Source organism: Symphalangus syndactylus, chromosome 17 (assembly GCF_028878055.3).
Source record: "Symphalangus syndactylus isolate Jambi chromosome 17, NHGRI_mSymSyn1-v2.1_pri, whole genome shotgun sequence".
In the NCBI taxonomy this organism is placed as follows: Eukaryota; Metazoa; Chordata; class Mammalia; order Primates; family Hylobatidae; genus Symphalangus; species Symphalangus syndactylus.
Genome location: NC_072439.2, coordinates 13,402,618 through 13,430,424, shown reverse-complemented (window position 1 = coordinate 13,430,424; position 27,807 = coordinate 13,402,618). Strand labels below are relative to the sequence as shown.

The window sequence follows — 27,807 nt, the reverse complement described above, 5'->3', positions numbered from 1 at the left end:
TAGCTGGAATTATAGGCACATGCCAACACACCTGGCTAATTTTTGTATTTTTAGTAGAGACAGGGGTTCACCATGTTTGCCAGGCTGATCTGAAACTCCTGGGCTGAAGTGATAACACCTGCCTTGGCCTCCCAAAGTGCTGGGATTACAGGTGTGAGCCACCGTGTCTGGTCCAGAGGAGAATTGAAAGAACACACACACACAGGCAATCAAGAATGCTGAGGTGGCTGGGCGCGGTGGCTCACGCCTGTAATCCCAGCACTTTGGGAGGCTGAGGCGGGCGGATCACGAGGTTAGGAGATCGAGACCAGCCTGGCTAACACGGTGAAACCCCGTCTCTACTAAAAATACAAAAAATTAGCCGGGGGTGGTGACGGGCGCCTGTAGTCCCAGCTACTCGGGAGGCTGAGGCAGGAGAATGGCGTGAACCCGGGAGGCGGAGCTTACAGTGAGCCGAGATCGCGCCACTGCACTCCAGCCTGGGAGACAGAGCGAGACTCTGTTTCAAAAAAATATAAAAAATAAAATAAAGTTGCAAGGCGCCTCTCACGCATGTTATCCTCTGTGCAACCATTGGCTCCATTATTGTTTCTTGTTTATGTCTGTCTTTCCCCACCAAAATATCCGCTCCACGAGGGCAGGAAGCTTGGCCCGCCTTGCTCATTGCTGAATCTGCAAGGCCTGGTGACCCCACACTCGTGCATACAGTAGGTGCTCCATAAATGCCCGTTCGCTCCCTGGGCGACCCCTCCCCCCAGCCTAGGCTTCCGCTAACCTCAATCCATTCCAAAGGGTGTCAGGCTCCACCCTGGGCAAACACAGCTCCCCTGGCACCTGGCCAGCTCTAAAGAGGAAGAACAAGTACCCATACTCCCTGCCCTGGACTTTCCCCGGGACTCAGGGCCACCAGGAAACACCAAGCCAGGGGGCAGGACCTTTTCGAGATGCTGAGCCTGAGGCATCTGGGGGCAGGGCCAGCCTCCGGAGCACCCCCCCCCTCCACGCCCCCGCAAACCAGCTCCCCATCCTCTGCGTCTTGCCTCTTGGCTGCCTGACATTTCTACTTGGCTGTGCAGCCCCGGGTAAGTGGCTGTCCTTCTCTGAGCCAGGGTTCATCCTCTACAAACCAGGAAGCCAACGAGACCACACGACTCTGATTCGGAATGGGATAGTTCATCTTGACCCCAGAATGACTGAGAATCTGTTGCCCGCTGTATTATGTCCGGCACTCAACAGCCCTGTGACTCAGTGACCAATATCCCCCCATCCATCCATTTTTTTTTTTTTTTTTTTTTTTGAGACAGAGTCTTACTCTGTTGTGCAGTGGCGCAATCTCGGCTCACTGCTGGGATTACAAGCGCCCGCCACCATACTGGGCTCATTTTTTGTATTTTTTAGCAGAGACAGGTTTCCACCATGTTGGCCAGGCTGGTCTCAAACTCCTGATCTTGTGATCCACTCGCCTCGACCTCCCAAAGTGCTGGGATTACAGGCGTGAGCCACCACGCCCGGCCCTCAATATCCCCATTTTACAGAGCAGGACACAGAGGCCCAGAGAGAAGAGAGGGGTGGTAGCCAGATCTACCTGAGTCCACAGGTTTGCTGTCAAAACCCAGGCAAGTGGGATCCGTGTCGCCCACCCCCACGGACTCCCTAATCTCGAGCAAGCCCGCTCCCTGGGAGCTCTGCAGCCACACAGCCACAAGGTGACCCCAAATGCCGGGCTGCTCTGTCCCCCACCATGCGATCACCCATGCCTCCTCGGCCTCAGGGGACCCTCTTGGTTCTAGAGAAAGAGACTTATGATGCAATCAGACACTTGGCTCACCAGGAAGCTCCCTTGGTCCTCCCATTTGGGAGCAAATGACCCAGAAAAACACTTTTGCCGCCGACCCCTCCCCTCTCCAGCTCTGAGCACTCCTTCCTCTGTCCCCTCTGCCCCCATCCCGCAGAGATTTTGCACAGAGGAGTAAAGATTAGAAAAAGAAGGCCGGGTGCGGTGGCTCACGCCTGTAATCCCAGCACTTTGGGAGGCTGAGGCTGGTGGATCACCTGAAGTCAGGAGTTCGAGACCAGCTTGGCCAACATGGTGAATGAAACCCCCCCTCCGTCTATACTAAAAATACAAAATTAGCCGGGCGTGGTGGTGGCGCTTGTAATCCCAGCTACTCAGGAGGCAGAGGCGGAGGCAGAGGTTGCAGTGAGCCAAGATCGCACCACTGCACTCCAGCCTGGGCAACAAGAGCAAAACTCCACCTCAAAAAAAAAAAAAAAAAAAAGATTAGCAAAAGAAAGCCCATCCCAACCCCTCCCTGCAAAGCTCCTGGAGGTTCCAGCAGTGAGAACAGGGTGAGGGGTTAAGGGGCGGGAGATGCAGTTGTTTGAAAACTTGGGAGCCTTTTAAGAAGTTCCAGGAGGCTCAGGGATGGGTGAGGTCGCAGCCTTTCCCACCAGTCACCTCCTGGCCTCGGGCTGCAGGAGGTAAACCCAGGCTCGGTCTGGACTGATATCCCCTCCCTTCCTCAGTTTAGGGGATCAGAGACCAACCTGTGCCCCTTCGCCACCTCCCCGGTCCCTGCACCCCCTAGGTAACAATGACCCTTTTAAGTTTCCAGCTCAGCGTCCTGGGCAGGCCGCCAGGTGCAGTAACTGCTGGTCAGATAATCCCTACGAAACTATGTCAGATGCCCACGCAGGAGTGTCAGTTTCCTGCTTTCCGAGGAGCCAGGGAGACAGCCCGTGGCGGGGGAGGTTGGCAGGGAGTCCCAGGACCCTCAGCTGGGGAAGGCCAGCTCAGACAATGCACACTGGGTGGAAAAGCAGAGTAGGGTGGGGGACTTACCTGTCTAGGAGGCTGGGTGGCTTCTGGGCAGGCGGCAGGTGCCAGGGCCTGGGTGCCTGCCTGGCACGGGTGGTGAGGAGGGAACCCGAGGCTTTGTAGCTCCGGCCTCCCCACCTGTTTGACCAACTTTTCCTCTCTTGTGGTGGCAACAGGGAGGCAGGTCCCCTGCCAGTGGAACCGATGACCACAGACACAGGGAGAAGGACCAGAGTGAGGGGGCGGGCCAGCAGGCGGGCTGGGTGTGTGGCTCTGTCGCAAGGTGCCCTCACGTGGGAGCAGCTGGCCTTAACCCCTGCTTGCCCAGAGGTGAGCTTGCTCCTGCCTGTGCCCTCACCGCCGAGGCCCTGGTATCAAGCGTCCGCACATAGTAGGTGCTTAGGAAACCCTCGTTGGCTACATTCAGACATGAATGGGCCGCACTCCCTGAGTCCCCCTCCCTCCTGCTTCTTGCATCTGGAGCTGCCCAGCCTTTGCACTTGCTGAGCCTCCCGCCAGGCACGCGGCCCATCAGGTTGCGGCTTGGCGCACTCCCTTCGCCACCGCAGATCTGCACGCAAAGTCTGCCTCTCTGCTACAAAGTGACTGGATTCCTAGAAGTGACTGGATTCCTACATAGAGAAGCTTCTGCCACTTCCCTGCTTTGTGGCTTTGGGCAAATCACAGGGGCTTCTCGCTGTCCTCATCTAAAAAACAAGAAAGGGTCAGGTGTGGTGGCTCACACCTGTAATCCCAGCACTTTGGGAGGCCGAGGTGGGAGGATCACTTGAGCCCAGGAGTTTGAGACCAGCCTGGGTAACATGGAAAAACCCATCTCTAGAAAAATTTTTATGAATCTTTTGTTTGTTGTTTGTTTTGAGATGGAGTCTCCCTCTATCACCCAGGCTGGAGAGCAGTGGCACAATCTCGGCTCACTGCAACTTCCGCCTCCCAGGTTCAAGTGATTCTCCTGCCTCAGCCTCCCGAGTAGCTGGTATTACATTACAGGCACCAGCCATCATGCCCGGCTAATTTTTGTATTTTTGTAGAGACGGAGTTTCACCATGTTGGCCAGGCTGGTCTTGAACTCCTGACCTCAGGTGATCCGCCTGCCTCAGCCTCTCAAAGTGCTGAGATTACAGGCATGAGCCACCACGCCCAGCCCAGAAAACTTTTTAAAACATTAGCCAGATGTGGTGGTGCACACCTGTAGCCCCAGCTACTCAGGAGGCTGAGGTGGGAGGATCAATTGAGCCTGGGAGGTTGAGACTGCAGAGCTATGATTGTGCCACTGCACTCCAACCGGGGTGACAGAGCAAGATCCTATCTCAATAAAATAAAATTAACCAGGAAAGGTTGGGCATGATGGCTCACACCTATAATCTCAGTGCTTTGGAAGCGAAGGTGGCAGGATCACTTGAGGCCAGGAATTCGAGATCAGTCTGGGCAACATAGTGAGACCCCCCCCCCATCTTTACCAGTACCTTAAAATTAAAATTTAAAAAATTAAGGCTGGGCTCAGTGGCTCACCTCTGTAATCCCAGCACTTTGGGAGGTCGAGGTGGGAGAATTGCTTGAGTGAGGAGTTCAAGACCAGCCTGGCTAACATGGTGAAACCCCATCTCTACTAAAAATACAAAAATTAGCCCGGCAAGGTGGCATGTGCCTGTAATCCCAGCTACTCAGGAGGCTGAGGCGGGAGAATCGCTTGAGCCCGAGAGGCAGAGGTTGCAGTGAGCCGAGATCGCGCCACTGCACTCCAGCTTGGGCGACAGAGCAAGATGCTGGCCCAAAAATAAATAAATAAATAAATTAGAATGCCACCTCACAGAGGTCATGGACTTTGTGGTGCTCATCCCTGGCGTGTCCTATGGCCTAGCACAGTGCCTGGTACACAGTAGGTGCTCAATACATGTTTTTGGAATGAATGGACTACGGTCCCTCCAGCCTGCAGTACCTCCTGCTGACGGTAGTAGCCACTATGGCCACCAGGCGGCGCCAGAAACCACGCAACCGGCCCCTGCCGGGCAGCCTCGGTTTTCCACCCTGTGTAATGGGGACAGCGGATCAGGGGCATGAGGGGATGCGGGGAAGGTACAGAAGGCTGGTGGTTCTCCCGGACCTCAGCCCCTCCTCGCTGTCCCTTGCCTCTCCCTTCCTGTCACCTCATCCCGGCCCTAGTTTTCTTTTCTTTTTTTTTTTTTTTTTGAGAAGGAGTCTCGCTCTTTCGCCCAGGCCAGAGTGCAGTGGCGCTATCTCGGCTCACTGCAAGCTCCGCCTCCCGGGTTCACGCCGTTCTCCTGCCTCAGCCTCTTGAGTAGCTGGGACTACAGGCGCCCGCCACCGCGCCCGGCTGATTTTTTGTATTTTTAGTAGAGACGGGGTCTCACCGTGTTAGCCAAGATGGTCTCGATCTCCTGACCTCGTGATCCGCCCGCCTCGGCCTCCCAAAGTCCTGGGATTACAGGCGTGAGCCACTGCACCCGGCCCTGTGTAGATCAATATTATTTACATGTACTGTGTATATCAATGTTATTGACATGTACTGTGTATATCAATGTTAGTTACACGTATTGTGTAGATCAATGTTATTGGTATTCATCATGTATAGCAATGTTATTGGCATGTATTGCATATAGCAATGCTATTTGTATGTTTTATGTAGATCCATGTTAATGATATAGTATAGATTCATGTTATTGGCATGTATTGTGTATATCCATGTTATTGGCATGTATTGTGTATATCCATGTTATTGGCATGCATTGGGTAACTCCATGTTATTGGCATGTGCTGTGTAGGTCCATGTGTTTTTTTTTTTTTTTGGGACGGAGTCTCACTCTGTGGCCCAGGCTGGAGTGCAATGGTGCGATCTCAGTTCACTGCAACCTCCGCCTCCCGGGTTCAAGCGGTTCTCCTGCCTCAGCCTCCCGAGTAGCTGCGATTACAGGCATGCGCCACCATGCCCAGCTATTTTTTGTATTTTTAGTAGAGACAGGATTTCACCATGTTGGTCAGGATGGTCTTGAACTCCTGACCTCAGGTGATCCGCCCTCCTCGGCCTTCCAAAGTGCCGGAAATATAGGCGTGAGTCACCGCGCCCGGCCAGATCCATGTTATCGTCATGCGCCGTGCAGATCCCTGTTATTGGCAATTGCTGTTTAGATCCATGTTATTGGCATGTGCTGTGTACATCCATATTATTGGCACGTGCTGTATAGATCCATATTATTGGCATGTGCTGTGTAGATCCATGTTATTGGTATGTGTCGTGCACAGCAACGTTATTGATAAGCATCGTGCCTGTCAATCTTACTGACCTAATACGATGGAATGGAGAGCCTGGCGCTGTACTCCCACCCCTGGGCGCGAGGGGGCACTCGAGGCGCTCCTGGCTGCAGGTCTCAAACAGGCCCAGCCCCCGAGCCCCGATTGGCTGCGCGCCGTCCGCGGCGTCGCGCGCACGCAGGCCCCGCCCCGTCCGCCCCGCGCCGGCCCGGCGCGCCCTCCCTTGGCCGGCGGCGCTTGTTGTTCGGCGGCGGCGGTCGCAGCTCGGGTCCCCCTCGGGCGCCCCCGCCGCCGTCCGCGCGCGGCCATGGAGCTGGAGGTGCCGGACGAGGCGGAGAGCGCCGAGGCGGGGGCCGTGCCCTCGGAGGCGGCGTGGGCGGCAGAGAGCGGGGCGGCGGCAGGTAACGGTCCGGCCTCCCGGGGCTGCGGCCCGCTGGGCTCGTCCGAGCGCCGAGGGTCGCGGGGCTGCGGGGCCGGGGCGGGGGCTGCACAGTCGCTGCGGGGGCGCCGCCGGTTCCAGGAGTCTGGGGCGGGGCAGTCCCTTGGAGCCCCGGGGAGGACGGGGCTGAAGCCGCGCCGGGAAGCGGGAGGCCAGCGAGGGGCTGCCTCCCACCGCTCCCGGGCCGGGGGCGACTCTGCGTGGGCGCCGCTGGGGATCCCCGTTCTGCCTGACCCGCTCCCCGGGGCTGCCCGGCGTGTGAGTGGAGGCTGCTTGGGTGGAGGAGGCGGGGGTCTCTGAGGCCGTGCGTGCCCGCCTCCTGATGTCACCTCCCTTTCTGTAAGTCCCCAGACCTGGGTCCGGGTGCGCGACCTTTCCTCACCTTCCTGGGCCTCAGTTTACCTCCCTGCTAAAATGAGGGGAGGAAAAGGGTGACATCTCAAGATGCGTCCACCGCCCCGGCTGTGCACACAGGGTGCCCTGTCGCCCCCTTTCCCTCTCCCCGAGCCTTCCCCCAGGACACACTGGTGGGGCTGCGGGCTGGGCGGGGGGGCACGGCTGTCTCATGCCCCCTCTGGCTGCTTCCTGGTCCTCCAGCCGGGTAGGCGGGGGCAGCTGGGCCTTCCCTTCTGTGGGGACGGTGTGCAGAGCCCAGAGGAAGGGAACAGTTCCTCCTCAGTCGAGGTCACAAGCTCCCGAATCGGAAGTTTCCGGATTCACAAAATCCTCTGCTCCTCCCAGGCAGCCAGCAGCAGCGTCTCTGTAGACACCCACACGGGCATCCGTCCTCCTTCTCCCCCCAGGCCTCCCGAAGCTTCCTTGGTTGGCAGGCGGGCAAGCGGGCGGGCGGGCGATGCGTGCTGCCTGGGAGTTGGGGGAGATGTCTGGAGAGAGAGAGAGTGTGTGGAAGTCATCAAGTCCCCCCCATCCCCCGCCTTGAAAGACACTCGTGGCTTCCCTCCCGGCGGCCATCTGGAACCTCTTGGTAGGTGACCCGGTTCCTTCCCCAGAGCCAATGGCCTCGCCCCTTTCTTTGCGGGCAGCCGGTGTCCTGGCCTGGCTAGCAAGAGACATGGTGGAGGAACCTAGGCAGGGCACCAGGCCCCAGCCCGGGTTCCTTTCTTGGGCCCCCCAACTTCCGCTGTCAGCCCTCTGACCCCAGCTGGTCAGAGACTAAGTAGCCCAGCACTCGCTGACCAAAAGAAAACCACACCGCGACCATTCATCTTATCAGGGGCTCTGGGAGCTCTGGGGACAGATAAAGTTGCCAGCTCCAGGCTGAGCATGGTGGTGGGGTGGGAGAGTGGGGGAGTGGGGGGGTGGGGGGGCGGGGAGGGCTGGAAGGTCAGGGTCTGGTATCTCTGCCCATCCCTGAAATGCACAGAAATCTGACCCCAGCTGGCCATATATTGCCTCTGAATTTTTAAAATTCAGAGTTGCCTCACTCCTCCAACGCCGTCCCTCCTGATGTTAGTGCTGGTGAGTTTAGGTTGTGCCTGGCCGGGCCGCAGAGACGTGAGCACATAAAGGGGCTTGCTTGTTCTTCACCGAGATGGTTTCATGCCTCACTGGGGCTTCTCTGCCTTGGCAGAGGTATTTTGAGCCAGGAAATTAGGGGTGCTGAGCAGCGCCCCTGGCTTCTGCCCACTCCATGCCAGGAGCACCTCCCAGTTGTGACAGCCACAAATGACCCAGACACCATTCAGTGTCCCCTGGGGGCAGGATGGCCCTGGTGAGAAATGCCACACTTTTATGACTCTGTGAACTGCTTGCTTTTTATCTGTGGTCATCTGGAGTCTTCCCACCCTATGTTGGTATCGGTTTGTAGAGAGGGCCAGTGCCGGGCAGTGGTTAAGGGGGGCCCCAGAGTTGGTCCCGCCGGGGTCCCCCTCCCAGCTCCGCGCCTCAGGTGCTGTGTGGCTGTCACTTCCCTGGGCTTCAGTGTCCCACCTGCGAAATGGGGTGATGACCGTGTTTGCCGGGGGCTGGCTGAGCCTGGGATGAGTTGGCGCTCATGCTTCGTGGCTGTCTTGCCAGTGGGCCGCCCCCTTTGGGCCTCTCCACCATCGGTGCCTCCAGGCCCCTGCTGAGGCCAATGCCGCTGGTTTCTGGAGTCACCTCTCGCTGTTAGAAGCGGTGGCGACACCTTGCAGAAAGCTTAGCTACAGTGGGAGTGTTGTCCGACAGGGGCTGAGGGAGGCTGCCCATTTCCCACGGCACTGCCAGCTCCCAATGTCATCGTCCTTGGCGATTTCGGCCGATCCGATGGGAGGCAAAGCAATGTTTCAGTGTTTAGAATCTGGTTCCTCTAATTGCCTGGGCTCCTGGTTTTTGAGGCGTGGCCTGAATGGCGTCTCCATGGGCCATGGCTGTGGGGCACATGGGGACGGTCTAGGGAAGGCCGGGGCTTGGGATGCGGCTGTGCCCACTGTGGGGGCTGATGGCCTGTGGTGGGGTTTGGTCTGAGCTGTGGCCTGGGTGTGTCTGAGCCTCTCCCAGGCTGTCCTGTCTCTGTGATGCCCCAGAATGGTCAGCTCCATCCCTGCCCCTGCCCCACTCCCATGGCTGATCTGTCTCTGTGATGCCCTGAAAAGGTCAGCTGCATCCTTGCCCCTGCCCCACTCCCACGGCTGATCTGGCAGCAAATGATATCAGCTTCACCTTCAGAACTGGCCGAGAACCCACTGACTCCCCTTGTCCTCTGCCTTCCCCGGGTCCAGCTTGGTCCTCCCCGGTCCAGCTCGGTCCTCCTCCGTCCAGCTCGGTCCTCCTCCATCCGGCTCGGTCCTCCCCGGTCCAGCTGGGTCCTCCTCCGTCCACTTAGTCCTCCCCGGTCCAGCTCGGTCCTCCTCCATCCAGCTCAGTCCTCCTCTGTCCAACGCGGTCCTCCCCGGTCCAGCTCGGTCCTCCTCCGTCCGGCTCGGTCCTCCTCCATCCGGCTCGGTCCTCCCCGGTCCAGCTCGGTCCTCCTCCGTCCGGCTCGGTCCTCCTCCATCCGGCTCGGTCCTCCCTGGTCCAGCTCGGTCCTCCTCCGTCCGGCTTGGTCCTCCCCGGTCCAGCTCGGTCCTCCTCCGTCTGGCTCAGTCCTCCTCAGTCCAGCTCCGTCCTCCTTCACCCCCTGAGCCAGGCCCGGTGCCCCTGCTCTTCCTCTGCTCCCTGTCCCACATTCCAGGAGGACCCCATTAAAAACCAGCGGCCCGAGTCCCGTCCCTCCTCTGCTCGCAGCCCTCCGTGGCTCCCACCTCCCTCGGGGTCAAAGACAGTCCTCCTTGAAGCCCATCAGACCCTGCATAGCCTGCACCGGGCCCTCCCTGCCCTCCCCTCCACACTCTCCTGCAGGCCCAGCCCCTGGCTGTTCCTCCAGCATGTGGGGCGTGGTCCTGCCCCAGGGCCTTTGCACGGCTGTCCGCCTCCCTTGGAATGCCCCTCCTCTCTCTGTGTCCTTTGCTCCCTTAGCGCCCTCCAGGTTTTATGGGAGCATCTCCTCTCCGTGAGGCCTCCCCGCCCTGCTGTCACCACACAGCGGCCTCCCCTCCTCCGTCCCCTGCCCTCCCAGTTCCTCTTCCCTGTTTGTGTCACCATGGAGCTTGTCAACACCTGAAACATATGGCTCTGCTGACGTGTTTTCTGACCATCTCCTCCTGAGCGAGAGCTCCGTGAGGGCCAAGACCGTCTGTGCCACTCCTGTGGCGTCCCCTGCGCCCGGAAGAGCTCAGCACAGTGCAGGTCCTGGTGAACATCAGGTGCACGAGGGCAGCAGTGCCAGGGAGGAAGGGCAAAGTAGACTGGGGTGACTGGGAAAGCCTTGCCAAGAAGGTGGCATCTGAGGGAGACCTGCGGGCGGTGGGCAGGAAGAGGGCAGAGGCCCCGCGTGCCTGGAGCACAGTATAGTGTGGTCACAGGGTGGCCGGGCAGGGAGTCAGCACTGCCACCAGGGCCTCCCCTATTGCTGTGGTGGTCTGCATAAAAGGTCAGGGAGGCCGGGCACGGTGTCTCACACCTGTAATCCCAGCATTGTGGGAGGCTGAGGCAGGAGGATCACTTGACCTCAGGAGTTTGAGACCAGCCTGGAGCAACATAGCAAGACCCCTGTCTCTACTAAAAAAAATTAAAAGAAGCTAGACGTAATGGCATGCACCTGTAGTTCCAGTTACTCAGGAGGCTAATGCACGAGGATCACCTGAGCCTGGGAGGCCGAGGCTGCACTGAGCTGTGATCGTGCCACTGCATGCCTGGGTGACAGCAGAATCGTATCTCAAAAAAAAAAAAAAAGGGTCAGTGGGATTGTGGTGTCTCTCATTGCAAGTCAGCAGGGCCCAGGCGGAGGCTGAGGAAGCTAGGGACGGAAAGTTCCCCATTCTCTCCTGCCCTGGCCGCCTCCCAGGATGCAGGTCAGGCACTGTGACCGCCGCAGCCTGGGTGTCCCAGTGGAGAGGCCTCGGGGGCCGGCCCTCCTGGGTTCACACCCAGCGCCACTGCATGCCAGCCGGGGACGTGCAGCCTTGGTGTCGCTGTCTGTAAAGTGGGCGTGATGGCTGCCTTTCTCCTGGGCTGCATGGAGAATCATGGGGTAAAGCCCTTAGAAGGCACGGGACAGGCAGCTGGCCCCGTGAGAAAGCTGGGTGCCCCCTCCATCCCAGGTGGCTGTTGGAGGAGAGGGAGTCCCCTTCGTGTGCTGCTTCCGGGGGGCCAGGTGACAAGCGAGCTTACCTGGGCGCTGGGGTCCGCCGTGGGAGTCAGGGCTCGTCACAGCGCGAGGTCCACTCCTGGGCTCCAGACCTTTGTTGAGCTTCTCGTGTGGGTCAGGTGGGGCTCAGGGTGCCCAGTCTTCTGGTGCCAGCGGGACTGCCTAGCCAACCTCTTGGAACTCTCAGGTTGCTGGGCTTCAGGCTGCGGACGGGAACAAGGGGCCACGCGAGACCCCACCCGAATCTGTCCATGCCGCTTCTTGTCAACAAAGTTTTATTGGCAACGGTCACACCATTTGTTCCCTTGCCGGCCTTGGTGGCCGCCAGGCTGCAGCGGCAGAGCTGGAAGCTGAGTGGCCATGCTTGGGGCTGCGCGTCCCACAAAGCCGAAAACACTCGCTGCCCGGTCCTTTATGGAAGATGTTTGCCCAGCCCAGAGCCAGGCCGCGTTGGGCGGTGGTGAGTGTGGTGAGGGCACCTGCGAGGTCGAGTGGCCAGGCCTGCGGCAGCCGAGGACTCGGAGGGAGGTGATTGTCGCCACGAGCTGAATAAGGGTGGGCTGTGGCTCAGGCTATGTAGGCAGCGGAACAGCCGCACCGAGGCCGTGGGGTGGGAACTTGCTGCAGCCACTTGAGCCACAGAAGTGAAGTCAGCGTGGTGGGAGAGGGTCGTGTAGGGTTGGACCTGAGGACAGCAGGTGGCACTGGCGTCTGAGTGGGGCGGTGAGCACCGATTCACAGCCCCATTGCCTGGTGGGGGAGACCTGAGGACAGCGGGTGGCGCTGGCATCTGAGTGGGGCAGTGAGCACCGATTCACAGCCCCAGCGCCTGGTGGGGGATGGTCTGTGGGCAGCGCTCTGTGGGGTTGGGGCGGGGGTCCACGTGAGTGGCGCCGGTGCCTGGACAGGGCATGGGGAGGTGAGGGCTGGTGAGGGAGACGAGGGGCCTAGAAGGATTTTGGCTCGGGCCCTGGAGCTGGTGGCCAGGGTGGTGAGGACTGAGGACAGAGCAGGACTGGGAATCCAGGCTCTGTGGCAGGCATGTGCCGATGTGGGGTGAGCAGGCAGTGGGGACCCCCAAAGCAGGTGGAGCCTCCGGGAGCTTGGGCAGGGTGGTCCCGGGGCCTGGTGTGGGCTGAGCCTGCCTTGGCCGCTTAGACCCGTGTGCCTCTGAGCAAGTGACTTCCCTTTGTTTTAAATTTTTTTTTTTTTTTTTGAGACGGAGTCTCGCTGTCTCGCCCAGGCTGGAGTGCAGTGGTGCAATCTCGACTCACAGCAAGCTCCACCTCCTGGGTTCATGCCATTCTCCTGCCTCAGCCTCCTGAGTAGCTGGGACTACAGGTGCCCGCCACCACACCCGGCTAACTTTTTGTATTTTTAGTAGAGACAAGGTTTCGCCCTGTTAGCCAGGATGGTCTCGATCTCCTGACCTCGTGATCCGCCCGCCTCGGCCTCCCAAAGTGCTGGGATTACAGGCGTGAGCCACCGCGCCTGGCCTGTTTTAAATTTTTAAAACTTTTTTGTAGAGATGAGGTCTCACTATGTTGTCCAGGGTCTGAAGGTCTCGAACCCTTGGTCCCAAGCAGCCCTCCTGCCTCTGCCTCCCAAAGTGCTGGGGTTACAGGCATGTGCCCCCACGGTGGCCCCTTCTTTCCCTTTTGGAACAAGAGCTGCGGGTGTCCTGAGTGCCTGGCAGGACAGGGATGGGTGAGGCCCCAGCCCCTGGGAAGCTGCACGACCTGGGTCTTTCTTTACAGATGGGGAAACCGAGGCTCCAGGAGGGCTGGAGAGTCCACACAGGGCGGGGCCGTGAAGGAGGAGCGGGGCCCAGGCCTCCCTGCCGCCTGACACCTGGCCCGGGCAGCGTGTCCCTTCACGCAGGACCAGGCAGGGCAAGACCCTGCAAGGATTTGCTGGCAGGCGCCAGCTGGACAGGGGCCCGCGGTGGTGCCAGTACTCATGGGGATTACAGCCTGAGGGGATTAGCTCGGAGCCCCTGCACCTGCCTCCCCGCCACCCTGAGAGGCCAGCTTGGGAGGGGCTGGAGTTGAGCATGAGGGCCCCCAGGTGCCTGAGCTGGCGTGGGGGTGCGAGGGGACCCGGCCGCTGGCTGAGTGAAGAGGGGACCCCGGCACCCTGCCCGGCCGCTCTCCTCCACTCAAACGCCTCACGCCTCCGCGCTGCAGGCGGGGCTGCTGCTGAAGGTTTGGGGGAGTGCGGTGTGGTTCGGGCATCATCTGCGTGTGCTTTCCTGCACGTGTGCTTTGGCCGGGTGTTGGGGGCCGGGGGAACGAGAGGGCCAGGCCCCCTAAGGAACTCTGGGAGTGGGGCCAGGACATGCAGGCAGCAAAGAAAAGCAAAACATGCAACGCAGCGGACAAGAGAAGTGCCGGGGAGAAGAGCCGAGCAGAGGAGAGAGCGGCGGAGGAGGTGCCCTCAAGGATGGGGACTCGGGGGCCACACGTGAACGGAGATCCAGGGGAAGTGAGGGGGTCGTGGAAGTGTGGAGGGAGCTGACCGGCAAAGGCACTGTGCAAAGGCCCTGGGGCAGGACCATGCTTGGTGTTTTAGAGGAACAGTGAGGAGAGAAGGGCAGGGAGGGGATGGGGCAGGGTGTGTAGGGCCTTGTGGGCTGCAGGGAGGAATTGGGCTTTGACCCCGAGGGAGGTGGGAGCCACAGAGGACTGCGGCAGAGGAGGGATGGGCCCTGACTCAGGAGCTCACAGGCACCCCCTGGTGGCTGCTGTGGGGAGGACAGATGGGGTGAGGGTGGGAGCTGGGCCAGGGGAACCAGGGCAGAGGGGACTGCGCTGGCCCAGGTGGGCGAAGCTGGGGCTGGGCCAGGCGGGGACCATGAGCAGTGGGCCATCTGGGATGGATTTTAGAAGCAGAGCCAGCAGGACCTTTTGAAGGGTTGAGTGTGGGGCTGAGCGAGGATTGAGTTTGAAATCAAGATTTTAGCCTGAGCCCTGGAAGGACAGAGCTGCCCTCAGCCAAGATGGATGCAGGAAGGGCAGCGTGGGGGCCACCGGGGCCCAGCATGGCCGAGCTGCGAGTGAGGCCTCAGAAGCCCCTGTAGGGAGCGTCGGGGGCAGTGGTGGGAGCCAGCAATGGGGCTGGGCAGGGCTGTCAGGACCCTGGTGGTGGCTGTGCTCAGTGGACCGTGTCTCTGTTCCATTGCGCTGTTGGCAGGAGGACAGCTGAGATGATTGGGTTCGGTTGCCCAGCCACTCCGTGCCTCAGTTTCCTCATTTGGAAAGCAATGTCCCTTGAGGATTAGATGAGTCAATGCACACAAAAGGCTCAGAACCGGCCCTGCCCATGGTGGGCGCCCAGGGAGTGGGGACAGGGACGTGAGCGGGCAGCTTCCACTGTGCACCCTTCCCGTGCGGTGCTGGGACTGCCACGATGCGTGCGCTGACATGGGCAGGGCTGCTGGGGCAGGGAAAAGAGCCTGGGGTGGGAGCAGCTGCCTCGGGGCCCGTGCCTGTGGGCGTGTATGAGTCAGCCTGGCTTGGCGTCTGCTGCTAAAACAAACATCCCCACTCTCCTGGCCATTCCAGAGGCTCGTTTCTCGCTTGCATCGGGGGCTTTGGTGGTTTTCCTCCCCTGATCTCTCAGATGCCAGGTTGACAGAGGTGCTGTCACCCCCAGTACAGTAAAGGCTCCATGCTTCCGTAACCCAGAAAGGTGGTACGTATATTCAAATGCACTCTGATTGGCTTAAATCAGGCCTGGTGAGGCCAAGAGAGCAGGAGGTGACTGCTATTGAAAAGCTCTCATGTTACAGTTATCCAAGAGAAGGGGCCCGGCTGCCAGCACGCAGGGCCACCCCACGCAGCACCGGCGTCAGGCACAAGCCAGAGGGCAGGAGGGTCAGGCCAGGGCCTGTGTGATGCTTTGGTGAGAAGGAACGGGCCAGGCATGGTAGGTGGGCTGGGTGTGCCTAGGATGGGCTGGTTTGACTCCCGACTGTTTGACTGTTTGCGGCTCCTGGCTGTTGGGGTGGTCCCTGTTCTGGGAGCTGGCCCTGGGGTGATTCAGGGCAGGGAACCTGGGCGTGGCGTGTGAGAGTTTGATTAGGCGCGTGGGCTCACGGTTGGTTGCTCTGCACGTCACAGTGTGCTCGCAGGCGGGCCGTTGGCAACGTTTAGGAATCCGCTAACCCTGGAAGGGGCCGTCATCCCCAGATCAGCGAGGCCCTCAAGATATCGTAAAATCCAGAAAACAAAACACAGCTTCAGCACCGTACCAGACCAGGCGCTCCGTGTTCTGGCAGTGGAGGATGCGTCCGTCTCTCCCAGGCTCAGCAGCCATATGGGCGCAAGGCGACTTCATCCCTCACTGCGTCATTGCAGCGTATATTCGTCTTCCTGTGACTCAGAGAAAAAGTCCTCATGGATCTTCTCAGCATTTCCTCTTCGTTTTTTTGGAACTGCGTTTCCACAAAGGGAGCAGAGACCACTCGAGGCGAAGGGACTCACCACACAAGAGCTCCCTCCCGCTTCTCCCGACGGTCACCTGTGTCTCTGTCAAGAACTGGAAAATGGAGTGTACCCACCAGGTAGACAGGGTCACCACCGAGGCTGGCTCTGAGCTGCCTCAGCTCCTGCAAGCTCTGTGGCCCCGGCCTCGACCCGCCCCGGCCCATTTTCCTTGCCCAGTTCCTTCTTGTAAGCACACACACATCAGATTGAACTCTGACCTCATTTTCTGGGACCCGTATGATTGTGTCTTTCCCAGTCTACAGTTATCTGTCACCATTTTGTTGATTCGTAGGCACTCTTTATTTGTTATGGCAGCTACTCATTTATTGGTGACACAAGTGCAGGTACTTCTTTGCCCATCTTCTCCTATGATGGTCGTTAACGTCCGGCAGGTATTTTGGGGTTGATGTGGTCAAATTTATCACTCTTTCCTCTTTTGGTTTCCTAGTTTGGTGTCGTGGATGGGAAAGTCTTCCTGTTCTGAGGTTATGATTAAATTCTGCTAAGACTTTTATAACTTAGCTTCTTTTTTGTTCACATTTCAATTCTTTTTTTTTAAGACAGGGTCTCACTCTACCACCCAGGCTAGAGTTCGGTAACATGATTGTAGCTCGCTGCAGCCTTGACCTCCTGGGTTCAAACCAGCCTCCCAACTAGCTGGGACTACAGGCGTGCACCACCATGCATGGCTAATTTTTCATCTTTTGTGGAGACAGGGTCTTGCCACGTTGCCCGGGCTGGTCTCGAGCTCCTGGCCTCAAGTGATCCTCTTGTCTTGGCTTCCCGAAGTGCCGGGGTTACAGGTGTGAGCCAGTGTGCCCGGCCTATTTCTGGACTTTTTATTCTGCTCCACTCCTCTGCCTTTGCCTTCATGCTACGGCCATGTCTCGTCTTGAACAAATGATAACATGCTCACAGTTAAAAAAAAAAAAAAAAGTAATCAGACACGCAGTGAGTAAAAAGTGAGTCCCATCTCACCCTCTCTATCTCTGTGAAGATAATGACCATCACCCCAGGTGTTTCTCTGGCCTATACACTTGGGGCTCAGATTATATTAGGCTTTTAAAAATAGTTTATTTGGAAAGCTTTCCAGTCTATAGAAGGGGCAAGAATGCTATAGTGAACACCCATATAGCCCGCACAGAGATCCACCAGCTGCTAATGTTTTGCCATGTCTTTAGTGTGTGCAAGTTAGTGTGTGTGTGTGTGCGTGTGAGTTAGTGTGAGTGTGTGTGTTAGCGTGTGCATGTGTGATTTTGTCAGGCCATTTGTGTCGATCGCTGGCATGATGCCTCTCTTCCTGAAGCAGCCAGTTCCGTTATTTGTGGTAGTTCTTTAATTATTTTATTTTATTTTTTTTTTTGGGACGGAGTTTTGCCCTTTTGCCCATGGCTGGAGTGCAGTGGCGTGATCTCAGCTCACCTAAACCTCCATCTTCCAGTTTCAAGCGATTCTGCTGCCTCAGCCTCCCGAGTAGCTGGGATTACAGGCACCCACCACCACACCCGGCTAATTTTTGTATTTTTAGTAGAGACGGGGTTTCACCATGTTGGCCAGGTGGGTCTGAAACTCCTGACCTCGTGATCCACCCACCTCAGCCTCCCGAAGTGCTGGGATTCCAGTCATGAGCTACTGCGTGAGGCCTGTTTGTGGTGGTTCCTTTGTGAAGCTGCTGCAGACGCTTCAGGCGCACACTGAGCCCTGGCTCCAGGGGAAACCCAAGGTTGGGTTCCTGCGAGCCTCTGGGCGCTACGTTTCCATCAGCCAACTGATAACGTGACCTTGTTGTATGTCCGTTTCTATTTCAAGGCGGCTTATTTTAGGGCTGGGTGTGGTGGCTCACACCTGTAATCCCAGCAGTTTGGAAGGCTGAGGCAGGAGGATCACTGGATCACTTGAGCCCAGGAGTTTGAGGCTGCAGTGAGCCGTGATTGCACCACTGCACTCCATCCTGGGCGACAGAGTGAGATCCTAAGACAATTTTAAAGACACCCATGTTGTTGATTTATCCACAGGGAGCCCACGGGCTGTAGACCACATGTGCCAAGGCTGCCCGCACCCCCGCCCCCCCGCCCCCCCCCCCCCGCCCCAAGTCCCAGGCACTCTCGCGGCGCCCCGCCTGTTCGTGGGCTCTGTGTTGGGGGCGAGGCTGGAAGGGGGACCCCAGGGCGTGTATTCGGTTGGGTGGGGGCTCAAAAACGTGGTGGGGGGCCATGGCGATGTGGGTGGAGGTCCACCTCCCCCGGCCCACCCGCTCAGTGTGTCTCTCTTGCTCTCATTCTCTCTCCTCTCTGTTTTTCCACTCTCAGTCCTGTTTGAGCAAAGCTTCTCTCACTATGGGTTTCTCTATGGGGCTCATCCTGGTCTCTAGCCCTGAGGGACACGAAACCACCTGAGGACAATGCCTGGGGGGCAATTTCAACAGCAAAATCACCAGCAAAACTGCAAAAAACACACGGTTCTCAGTGGACCAGGGAAAGGCCAGGTGCTCACAGCAGGAGCTGAAACCAGGGGGCAAGGGTAGCCTCACCAGAGCTGCCTGGGGACGTGTGTACCCCAAACAGGAGCTGAAACCAGGGGGCGAGGGAGGCCTCACCGGAGCTGCCTGGGGATGTGTGTGCCCCAAAGTCCTGGGGGTGCTGCCCTGGAAATAGCCTTCCGGTCTTCCAGACCCCTCCCCGCCCACAGCAGGGGGCCAGAGGCCGTCCCACCCGCAGATAAGGAACACGAGCCCCTGGGGGCTCCCCTGCGGCACCCCCGCTCTGTTTCCCACCACGGCCTAACCTCAGGCCCCAGGCGGAATTCCCTTCACGGCCACTGTACTCCCCGGAGGGACGCTGGGCCCCAGGAGGACAGGGACGCCTCCCTCGGGAGCCAGCCGCCAGGGGCGTCCACCTCTGCTGTGCTGGAGACAGAGCGCGCAAGGAGGTGGGGACCACGCGCAGACCCTGGCTGCGGGAGCCTCAGCTCGGGGCCCATCGGGATCTCCCGCAGCCCCACGGGCCGGGCTTCCGCCAGGGGCCGGCGTGTCCTCTGTGGACCCTGACCCATCCCATTGGCCCCGCCGCCTGCGGGCTGGCCACGCCCCACAGCCTCCTGCCCCGGCCCGCACAGGAGCTTGGTGCTGACAGTGGAGCCTCTTTCTCCCTGGACACTGGGGCCCTGGGAAACGGCCCAACAGCTCAGGGCCTGCGGAGTTCTGGATGCTCCGCCCGCCTGCGAAGGGCTTCCTGTTTACCGCCCTGGCTCCCGCCCGCCCACCCGCTGCGGGGAAAGCGATCACTCTGTGCCCTGCGGGGAGCCCCCGGCACGGAGAAGGGAGAAGGGGCAAGGAGGAGGGGCGGCCTACTACTCGGGCGGACCCCAGGCTATCCCTCCACCGTGCTGGGGTCCCCCAGGTATACCCTCCCCTCCAGCCACCTCACCCCTTGTTTGCTGTGTCCTGCAAGTGTCCTGTGGTATCCTCTGAGGGCCTGTGCGTGTGTGTGCATGTATGCATGTGTGTATCTGCATGTGTGCATGTGTGTGCGTGTATGTGCAACTGTGTCCCCTTCCCACAGGCCCTCACCACTCCCTGCACCTGTGGGTCCTTGCTTCCTTTCCTGCCCTGTGTTTGGGACATCTGCCTTATTGCACACTTGGACTTCTTTCTTAAATTCTTTTCTTTTTGAGACCGAGTCTCAGTCTGCCACCCAGGCTGTAGTGCAGTGGCGCAATCTCGGCTCACTGCAACCTCCGCCTCCCAGGTTGAAGCGATTCTCCTATCTCAGCCTCCTGAGTAGCTGGGACTACAGGCATGTGCCCATGCCTGGCTAATTTTTTTTGTTTTTGTTTTGAGTCGGAGTCTCACTCTTTTCACCCAGGCTGGAGTGCAGTGGCGCAATCTCGGCTCACTGCAAGCTCCGCCTCCCGGGTTCACGCCATTCTCCTGCCTCAGCCTCTCCGAGTAGCTGGGACTACAGGCGCCCGCCACTACGCCCGGCTAATTTTTTTGTATTTTTAGTAGAGACGGGGTTTCACCGTGGTCTCGATCTCCTGACCTCGTGATCCGCCCGCCTTGGCCTCCCAGAGTGCTGGGATTACAAGCGTGAGCCACCGCGCCCGGCCCTTAAATTATTTTTAAATAGCAGCTTTATTGGGATGTAATTCACAGACCCTACGTTTTACCTCCTTTTAATGTACGGTTCATGGGTTTTAGTATGTTCACAGTTGTACAACTCTCCCCTCTTAGTCCAGAATATTCTCATCACCCGAAAGCTGTCCATGACTCATTAACTGTCACTCCCCACCTCTCCTCCAACCCCTGACAACACCTTACTCACTTTCTGGGGATTTCATAGAAATGGGAAAATGAGATCACGCACTCCGTGACCTTCTGTGTTTGTCCTCTCACTGAGTGTGACGTCCTCAAGGCGCGTGTCAAAGCCTTGTTCCTTTTCATGGTTGAGTCCCGCTCCGGCATGTGGATGACCTGGCCGTGCTGACCCATTCACCTGGTGGTGGATGCCCGGGCTCTTTCCCCCTTTTGGCTGTTGTGGATATGCCGCTGGAACATTTGTGTAAAGTTTTTGTGTGGACGTGGGTTTTTACTTCTCTTGAGTTGATGTCCAAGGGTGCAATTGCGGGGTCACAGAAACCCGATGTGGGACAATTTGAGGAACTGTCAGACTGTTTCCCATGGTGGCTGCAGTGTCGTACATTCACACCACGGCGTACGGGCCCTTCATTTTTCCACGTCTTCACCAACTTTTCTTGTTGTCTGTGCTTGTTGCTTGTTTTCTGAGACAGGATCTCGCTCTGTTGCCCAGGCTGGAGTGCAGTGGTGCAATCCTCCCACCTCAGCCTCCCAAGTAGCCAGAACTATAGGCGCTGCCAGCACCCCCAGCTAATTTTTGTATTTTTGTAAGACAGGGTCTTGCAATGTTGCCCAGGCTGGTCTCAAACTCTTGGACTCAAGCATTCCTCCCTCCTTAGCCTCCCAAAGTGTTGAGATGACAGGCGTGACACTGCCTGGCCTGGTTTTTATTATTGGGTTGTGAGTTCATGTATTTTAGATGTGAGGCCCTTACCACACAGATGATTCAAATCTTTCTCCCATTCTGTGGGTTGGCTTTCCAGTTTCTTGCTGGTGTCCTGTGAGGCACAAAAGTCTTGATGAAGTTCACTTGATCTGTTTGTATTTTGTTTATTTTATTTTGTCACCCGGGCTGGAGTGCAGTGGCATGATCTCAGCCCACTGCAACCTCTGCCTCCCGGGTTAAAGCCAATCTTCTGCTTCAGCTTCCAGAGTAGCTGGGATTACAGGTGTACACCACTACGCCCGGCTAATTTTTGTATTTTTAGTGGGAACAGGGTTTTACCATGTTGGCCAGGCTGCTCTCGAACTGCTGACCTTAGGCGATCCACCTACCTCGGCCTCCCAAAGTGCTGGGATTACCAGCGTGAGCCACTGCACCCTGCCTTGATCTGTTTTTTCTTTGCTTGCTTATGCTTTTGGTGTTTATCTAAGAAATTGTTGCCTAATCCAAGGTCACAAAGATTTATTGCCACATTTTTTTTAAGTAGTTTTATAGTTTTAGCTCTTACATTCATTCAGGTTTGTGATTTATTTATTTTATTTTATTTATTTATTTATTTTGAGATGGAGTTTCGCCCCTGTTGCTCAGGCTGGAGTGCAATGGTGCGATCTCGGTTCACCGCAACCTCCCCCTCCTGGGTTCAAGTGATTCTCCTGCCTCAGCCTCCCGAGTAGCTGGGATTACAGGCGCCCGCCATCACGCCTGGCTAATTTTGTATTTTTAGTAGAGACAGGGTTTCTCCATGTTGGTCAGACTGGTCTCAAACTCCCGACCTCAGGTGATCTGCCCTCCTTGGCCTCCCAAAGTGCTAGGATTACAGGGATGAGCCACCGCACCTGGTCTTTATTTTTATTGTTTTGAGGCAGAGTCTCGCTCTGTCGCCCAGGCTGGAGTGCAGTGGCGCGATCTCAGCTCACTGCAAGCTCTGCCTCCCGGGTTCATGCCATTCTCCTGCCTCAGCCTCCTGAGTAGCTGGGACTACAGGCACCCACCACCACGCCTGGCTAATTTTTTGTATTTTTAGTAGAGATGGGCTTTCACCCTTTTAGCCAGGATGGTCTCAATCTCCTGACCTCGTGATCCGCCCGCCTCGGCCTCCCAAAGTGCTGGGATTACAGGCGTGAGCCACCGCGCCCAGCCCAATACAACTTTCTTTAGTGGGCTGCGTTTGGCCCCTGGACTGTGGTTTATCAGCCCCTGCTTTAGACAGTCTTTGTAGGACCTTATGAGTTCCACATAATCAGCGAGATTCCTGTCTTTTTACCTGTGCCAAAGTTATCTAGGAGAAAGTTCTAGAATTGAAGTTGCTGCCAAGGGCACACACGCTGCCCCCTAGGGGAGAACCCATTTACACTGGCATCACCCCCGGCTGTGTGAGGACCCCCTGCATCCCCACCCCATTGCTGGCAGGCTGGTTTCATATCATGTCTTTTTTCATTAGAGGGGTCTGGGCGTCTTTTTCAGATGTTCACACTGTTTGTTTTCTTTTCCTCTGCCTGTTTTGCAAGTTGAGTATGTTAATGCTTTGAGAAAAGCCTCATTTCTATAAATATGACAAAATATGTACTTCAGACGGCACCAAAGGATGGAAGTTGCAAAGTAAGAGACCCTCCCCCATCCCACACCCAGAAATAACTCGGAACCTTCTGAGATTCACGTGTCTGGCCCTGACTGCTGAATGACGTGTCTACAGTGGTGGAAGTCGTGTGGCACTAAGAGCCTGAGTTCTCCTGGTGGGTCACAGGGAACCAGATCCTGGTGCTCAGAGGGAGAGAGCCGCCCGGGGCTTTGCTGCCTGGGCCCTACGTGCTGGGTGACCTTGAGCAGGTGGTGGCCCCGCTCTGGGTGCGTCTGTGGTGGGAGTTGTGGATTATCAACAAACCACTGCCACGCCGAGAGGCTTCACACCACAGTGCTTTTGCTGTCAGTTTCCCGGGATTGGCTGGGCTTGGCTGGGCTCAGCAGGTCGGTTCTTCCCCATCACTGCCGTCAGCCTGGGTCACCTAGGCAGCCATCTAGCTTGTGCTGGCACGCCCCGGTGGCCTCCTGTCCCAGGCCTCTCTCCACGTCGCTGCCGCCGTCCAGCCTGGCCCCAGCATCGTACTGGAGGGATCCCAAGAGAGCAGAGGCTGATGGGAGAATTCCCCCTGTGTCACTTCTGCATCATGTGATCGGCCAAAGCAGGGCTTGAGACCCGCCCACTTTCAAGGGGAGGGAGGTCAGCCACGCCTCCGGGACGGAAGGTACCCTGGCAGGCAGCAGGTGTCCCCATCAGTGCGTGAGTGCTGTGAGATCGTGCGCTGCATGATGTGTGTGGGGTGAGGGGGCGGCAATGAGCTCATCTTGATGCCTCTAATTATAAGGCAAAGAAGTGCTCGTGAGTGACTGGTGTGGTTACCACCGCAGCGCTGTGAGCGGGAGGCTCTGCTCATTGTTCCGTCTTTATTTTGAGGAATTCTGAGGTCCAGTGGGTAACACAGAGGCTACTTCCCAGCCAGGAGGCTGTGGGTGCTGCTCCAGGCACGGAAGCATCTGCTCTGCCTATCCTGTGCTGGGGGCCGGGCCTGCTGCAGAGACAGAGTCAGCACTGGCCCAGGTGGCGAGGACTCCAACGTCGGGGAGGTGTGGGACTGCCAGGGAGGGGAAGCAGGGGCTCCAACGTGGGGGAGGTGTGGGACTGCCAGGGAGGGGAAGCGGGTGCTGGCTGTGCTCTGCACAGGACGCTCCTGCTGTGCCCAGGCGGATCCCAGCTCTCCAGACACGGTCCTACCCCGGGGCTTCCGCACTGGCTGTGCCTCTGCCTGGGAGGCCCCTCCGCCCTTCCCCCACCTGGCTCCTCCTCACTCTCCTCCCCTCCCTGCTGTGGTGACGCAGGCTGGGGCCTGACCTCCTGTAATCAGGTGCGTCCGCCCCTACATTTTTGCTGCATGATCAGGCAAGCTGTCTGACCTCTCTGAGCCTCAGTTTCCACCTCTGCATAATGGGAGCAGTGATAGTGCCCACGTCACAGGGTTGTTGGGATGATGGCGTGACTAAGCCGTGGGGTTCCAATATGGTGCGGGTCCCGCCACACACACGGCAAAGGTGGGCTAGCTCGTCTCTGGCCAGCTCCTCGCCGTGCTCCAGCTGTTCCAGGACGGCTCAGTGGTTAGAGACGGGAAGCAGCCTGCGCCCCCAGGCTGTTGACCCTGTCCAGCCCCATTTCCCTTCTGAGCCAAGCCCACTGTGCCCTGGACCCAGACCTCCGTGGGACTCCCGGGAGGAGGACACTGTCTCAGGCAGCCTTACCCACGTGCCAGGCTCGTGCTCCCTGCACTGTTGCAGAGGGGAAAGATGAGGTCGCTGCCCTGGCCGGGCTCATGGCCTCAGAGGGAGCAAATGTGGAGGATCCAAGGAGTAGAGAGAAGAAGTAAACCCAGTGGGGGCAGGGTGAGCAGGGAGGGGCCTCTCTGAGGAGGTGACATTTGATCCAGACCTGAACAAGGCTGGGTGGGAGAGAGAGTTCCAGGCAGAGGCGCAGCGTATGCGGATGCCCTAGGGCAGGACCAAGCCTGGTGTGGGGAGGGAGGAGTAGGAGAGAAGGGGCGGGGAGGGGAGCAGAGGAGGGGAGGAGGGGAGGGGAGGTGTTCTCCATTTGGGCCTCTGTCCAGGAAATGTTCACGGAGGCAACATCTGTGACCTCACACAGTTTCTGAGTCAGGAGTCTGGGAGCAGCGTAGCTGGGTGGTCCTGGCTCGGAGTCTCTCATGAGGTTGTGGTGAAGCTGTCACTCGGGACTGCCTCCTCTGAAGGCTCAACTGGGGCTGGCAGAGCTGCTTCCAAGAGAGCTTCTGCTCTTTTTTTTTTTTTAATTTTTTTTATAGGGACAGCCTTGCTCTGTCACCCAGGCTGAAATGGAGTGTCACCATCATAGCTCATTGCAACCTCCAACTCTGGGGCTCAAGCAGTCTTCCCACCGCAGCCTCCCGAGTAGCCGGGACTATAGGCACACGTTACCACACCGGATAATTTTTTTATTTTTTGAAGAGATGGGGTCTTGCTATGTTGCTCAGTCTGGACTGGAATTCCTGGGCTCAAGCAGTCCCCCGACCTGGGCCTGCCAATGTGCTGGGATGACGGGCATGAGAACTGCGCCCAGCCCACAATGCCTTTTTTTTTTTTTTTTTTTTTTTTTTTTTTGAGATGGAGTCTCCCTCTGTTGTCCATGCTGGAATGCAGTGGTGCGATCTTGGCTCACTGCAACCCCTGCCTCCTGTGTTTGAGCGATTCTCCTGCCTCAGCCTCCTGAGTAGCTGGGATCACAGGCGCGCACCCCCACGCCTGGCTAATGTTTGTATTTTTAGTAGAGATGGGGCATCACCATGTTGGCCAGACTGGTCTCGAACTCCTGATCTCAGGTGATCTGCCTGCCTCAGCCTCCCAAAGTGCTGGGATTACAAGAGTGAGCCACTGCGCCCGGCCCACAATGCCTTTTCTAAGAAGTGTTAGGCACCTTCTGTTTGTCCCCCTCTGTGCTGTTGGTGGGGATGGTGACGGGGTCAGACCAGCATGCAGCGTGCAGCAGTCTCTGCAATCTGGGTTCATGGAAGCATATTCGTACACGCCAGGAGCTCGCCTTGGATCCTGGTGGGCCTGAGGGGCCAGAGGACCAAACCCAGGCCCCAGGGCTCATTTGGCTAAGTGGCCCCCTGCAGTTTATCTGAAAAATGTGCCTTAGCTTTGCTCCTCCCCCAGGGGCTACCCTGGGGCTGCCGTTTGCCCTTCAAGTCCAGGCTGGAGCGAATGTCGCTGCCTTTGACTGGCCAAGACCTCTGAGCCTCAGTTTACATAGCCGTAAAACAGGTCCAATGCCAGTCACCTCATGGACCACTGAGAGGGTCAGAGACGCAGCTTGCAGAGCACCAGCCCAGGGTAGGGGGGATGTGTGTACGAGCTGCAGCTTTTATTACCGGGAACTTCAAACAAAAGACAAAAGTGGGCCAGGCGCAGTGGCTCATGCCTTAATCCCAGCACTTTGGGAGGCCGAGGTGGGTGGATCACCTGAGGTCAGGAGTTCAAGATCAGCCTGGCCAACATGGCGAAACGCCGTCTCTACTAGAAATACAAAAATTAGCCAGGTGGTAGTGATGCACGCCTGTAATCCCAGCTACTTGGGAGACTGAGGCAGGAGAATCGCTTGAACCCGCAAGGCAGAGGTTGCAGTGAGCCGAAATCATGCCACTGCACTCCAGCCTGGGCCACACAACGAGACTCCGTCTCAAAAAAAAAAAAATAAATAAAATAAAGAATGTGGACAGGGTGGTACAGATACGGGTGTTCTTTTCCTGAAACATTGTACACACCTGGAGAATCGTATCAGGAACACCCTGCCCGCCCCCGCACCCATCCCACATACCTCCATACTGTGCTGACTCCAGGTTCTTATGTGTGCGGGTGTGTGGGGGGGAACAGGGGTGGGATTCTACCACCCCAGTCTCTAGAACAGGGTCTCTGCCTCTCAGCACTGCCGACCTGTGGGACCTGATCCTTCTCTGGGGTAGGGCCATCCTGGGCACTGCAGGGCGCTGAGCAGTGTCACTGGCCTCCACCTACTTTATGCCAGGAGCACCCTTAGTCATGACAACCACAAATGGCTCCAGACATCACCCAGTGTGCCCTGGAGGGCAGAGTCTCCCCTGTTGAGTCCTCCATTTAGGTCACTCCCTCTGCCTCCAGGGCCACGCTCGAAGCCTGGCTCAGAGGAGATCCTGGCCTCTGCCTGATCTCCTCTGACCCTTTACAAAAGTTTGCTGACCCCTGACTTAAGGGATAAACAGAAAAGACGTTTTTTGACCTATGTAGCAATAGACGGGTGTCTTTTATGTGATTCTGTGCTTTCCAGGTGCGTAAAACCTTTTCTTATTAGACACTGTATGTAGACAGTCTGGGTGCGGAGGCTCACGCCTGTCATCCCAGCACTTTAGGAGGCCGAAGTGAGTGGATCACCTGAGGTCAGGAGCGAGACCAGCCTGGCCAACATGGTGAAACCCCGTCTCTATAAAAATAGAAAAATTACCTGAGAATAGTGGCAGATCCCTTTAATCCCAGCTACTTGGGAGGCTGAGACAGGAGAATCGTTTGAACCTGGGAGGCGGAGGTTGCAGTGAGCCAGGATGGTGCCGTTGCACTCCAGCCTGGGCAACAGAGCAAGACTCCATCTCAAAAGAAAAAAAAAGACAGTTGCATTTAGACAGCCAGCCGCCCCAGTGGCGTGTCATCCCCCAAACCCAGGAGATGCTTGCTGATTTTGGTTTGGATGGATGGATGGATGGATGGATGGATGGATGGATGGACGGATGGATGGACGGATGGACGAACGAATGAACGAGTCAACAGACAGACTATCACCTGACACCATTCACCACGCTGGGGGTCTCAGAAGAGAGTGCATCTTCAGGGTAAGAACTAGCCTGTAGTCACTTCAGGGCCGTTGTTCCAGGCTTGATTCCGGGGCTCCAGGCCGTTGCCATGTCCCCCCCAGGGGGCTGTAAGCCAGGGTGTTCTCACAGGGCCAGAGGGCAGGAGCTGGGATCCCCCAAGCCCCACCATAGCCCGGGCAGCGTCTCCCATGGCATCTCCTTCTTCATTTGCTGCAGAAAGTTTCTTGAGCATCTACAACGTGCCAGGCACGGTCTAGGCTCCAGTTGCCTGCTCCACCACTCTGTCTACCATGTGTGCCCAGCCCAGCACGCCAAGCCACATCCAGGGCGTACCTTGGGCCCCTCCAACCCAGCAGGTCCTGACTGCTCTCGGCACATCTGACCCAAGCCTGCGCTTCTTCCTGATGCCCCATCTTGGTAGCCAGCTCACTGTGTGCCTGAGCCCAGGTCCCAGGTCACGTCCTCTCCAGTGCTCCCCCTCCACAGCTGAGGACCCCTCTGGATCTCCCAGATCCAGCCCAGCCCCCTGCCCCAGCTCCATTCACTGATGCTGCTGCGCCCCTGCTGAGTAGCGGGTAGGTCTGGGAGAGC

The 27,807-nt window shown here is 57.7% G+C and overlaps 2 protein-coding genes across 10 annotated transcripts in view; one reads left to right on the top strand and one right to left on the bottom strand.

The window, feature by feature from the left end:
- Window positions 1-3,066, bottom strand: part of TJP3 (tight junction protein 3) — a 39,696-nt gene extending 36,630 nt beyond the window's left edge. Inside the window, exon 1 of the mRNA XM_063620709.1 lies at window positions 2,843-3,066. The gene's annotated coding sequence lies outside the window, so the exon portion shown is untranslated. The remainder of the gene's footprint in view (window positions 1-2,842) is intronic.
- Window positions 3,067-6,308: 3,242 nt separating this feature from the next.
- The window catches only part of PIP5K1C (phosphatidylinositol-4-phosphate 5-kinase type 1 gamma), a 72,402-nt gene continuing 50,903 nt past the window's right edge, over window positions 6,309-27,807 (top strand). For 3 of the 9 annotated variants that reach the window (XM_063620659.1, XM_055246987.2, XM_063620657.1), the window contains exon 1: window positions 6,310-6,507. In XM_063620659.1, the coding sequence (XP_063476729.1) occupies window positions 6,414-6,507 (94 nt within the window). In that variant the 5' untranslated portion in view covers window positions 6,310-6,413. Of the gene's footprint in view, window positions 6,508-13,434; window positions 13,663-27,807 lie in introns of those variants that run through there. The other 6 variants (XM_063620658.1, XM_055246986.2, XM_055246990.2 and 3 more) reach the window with 5 other exon arrangements.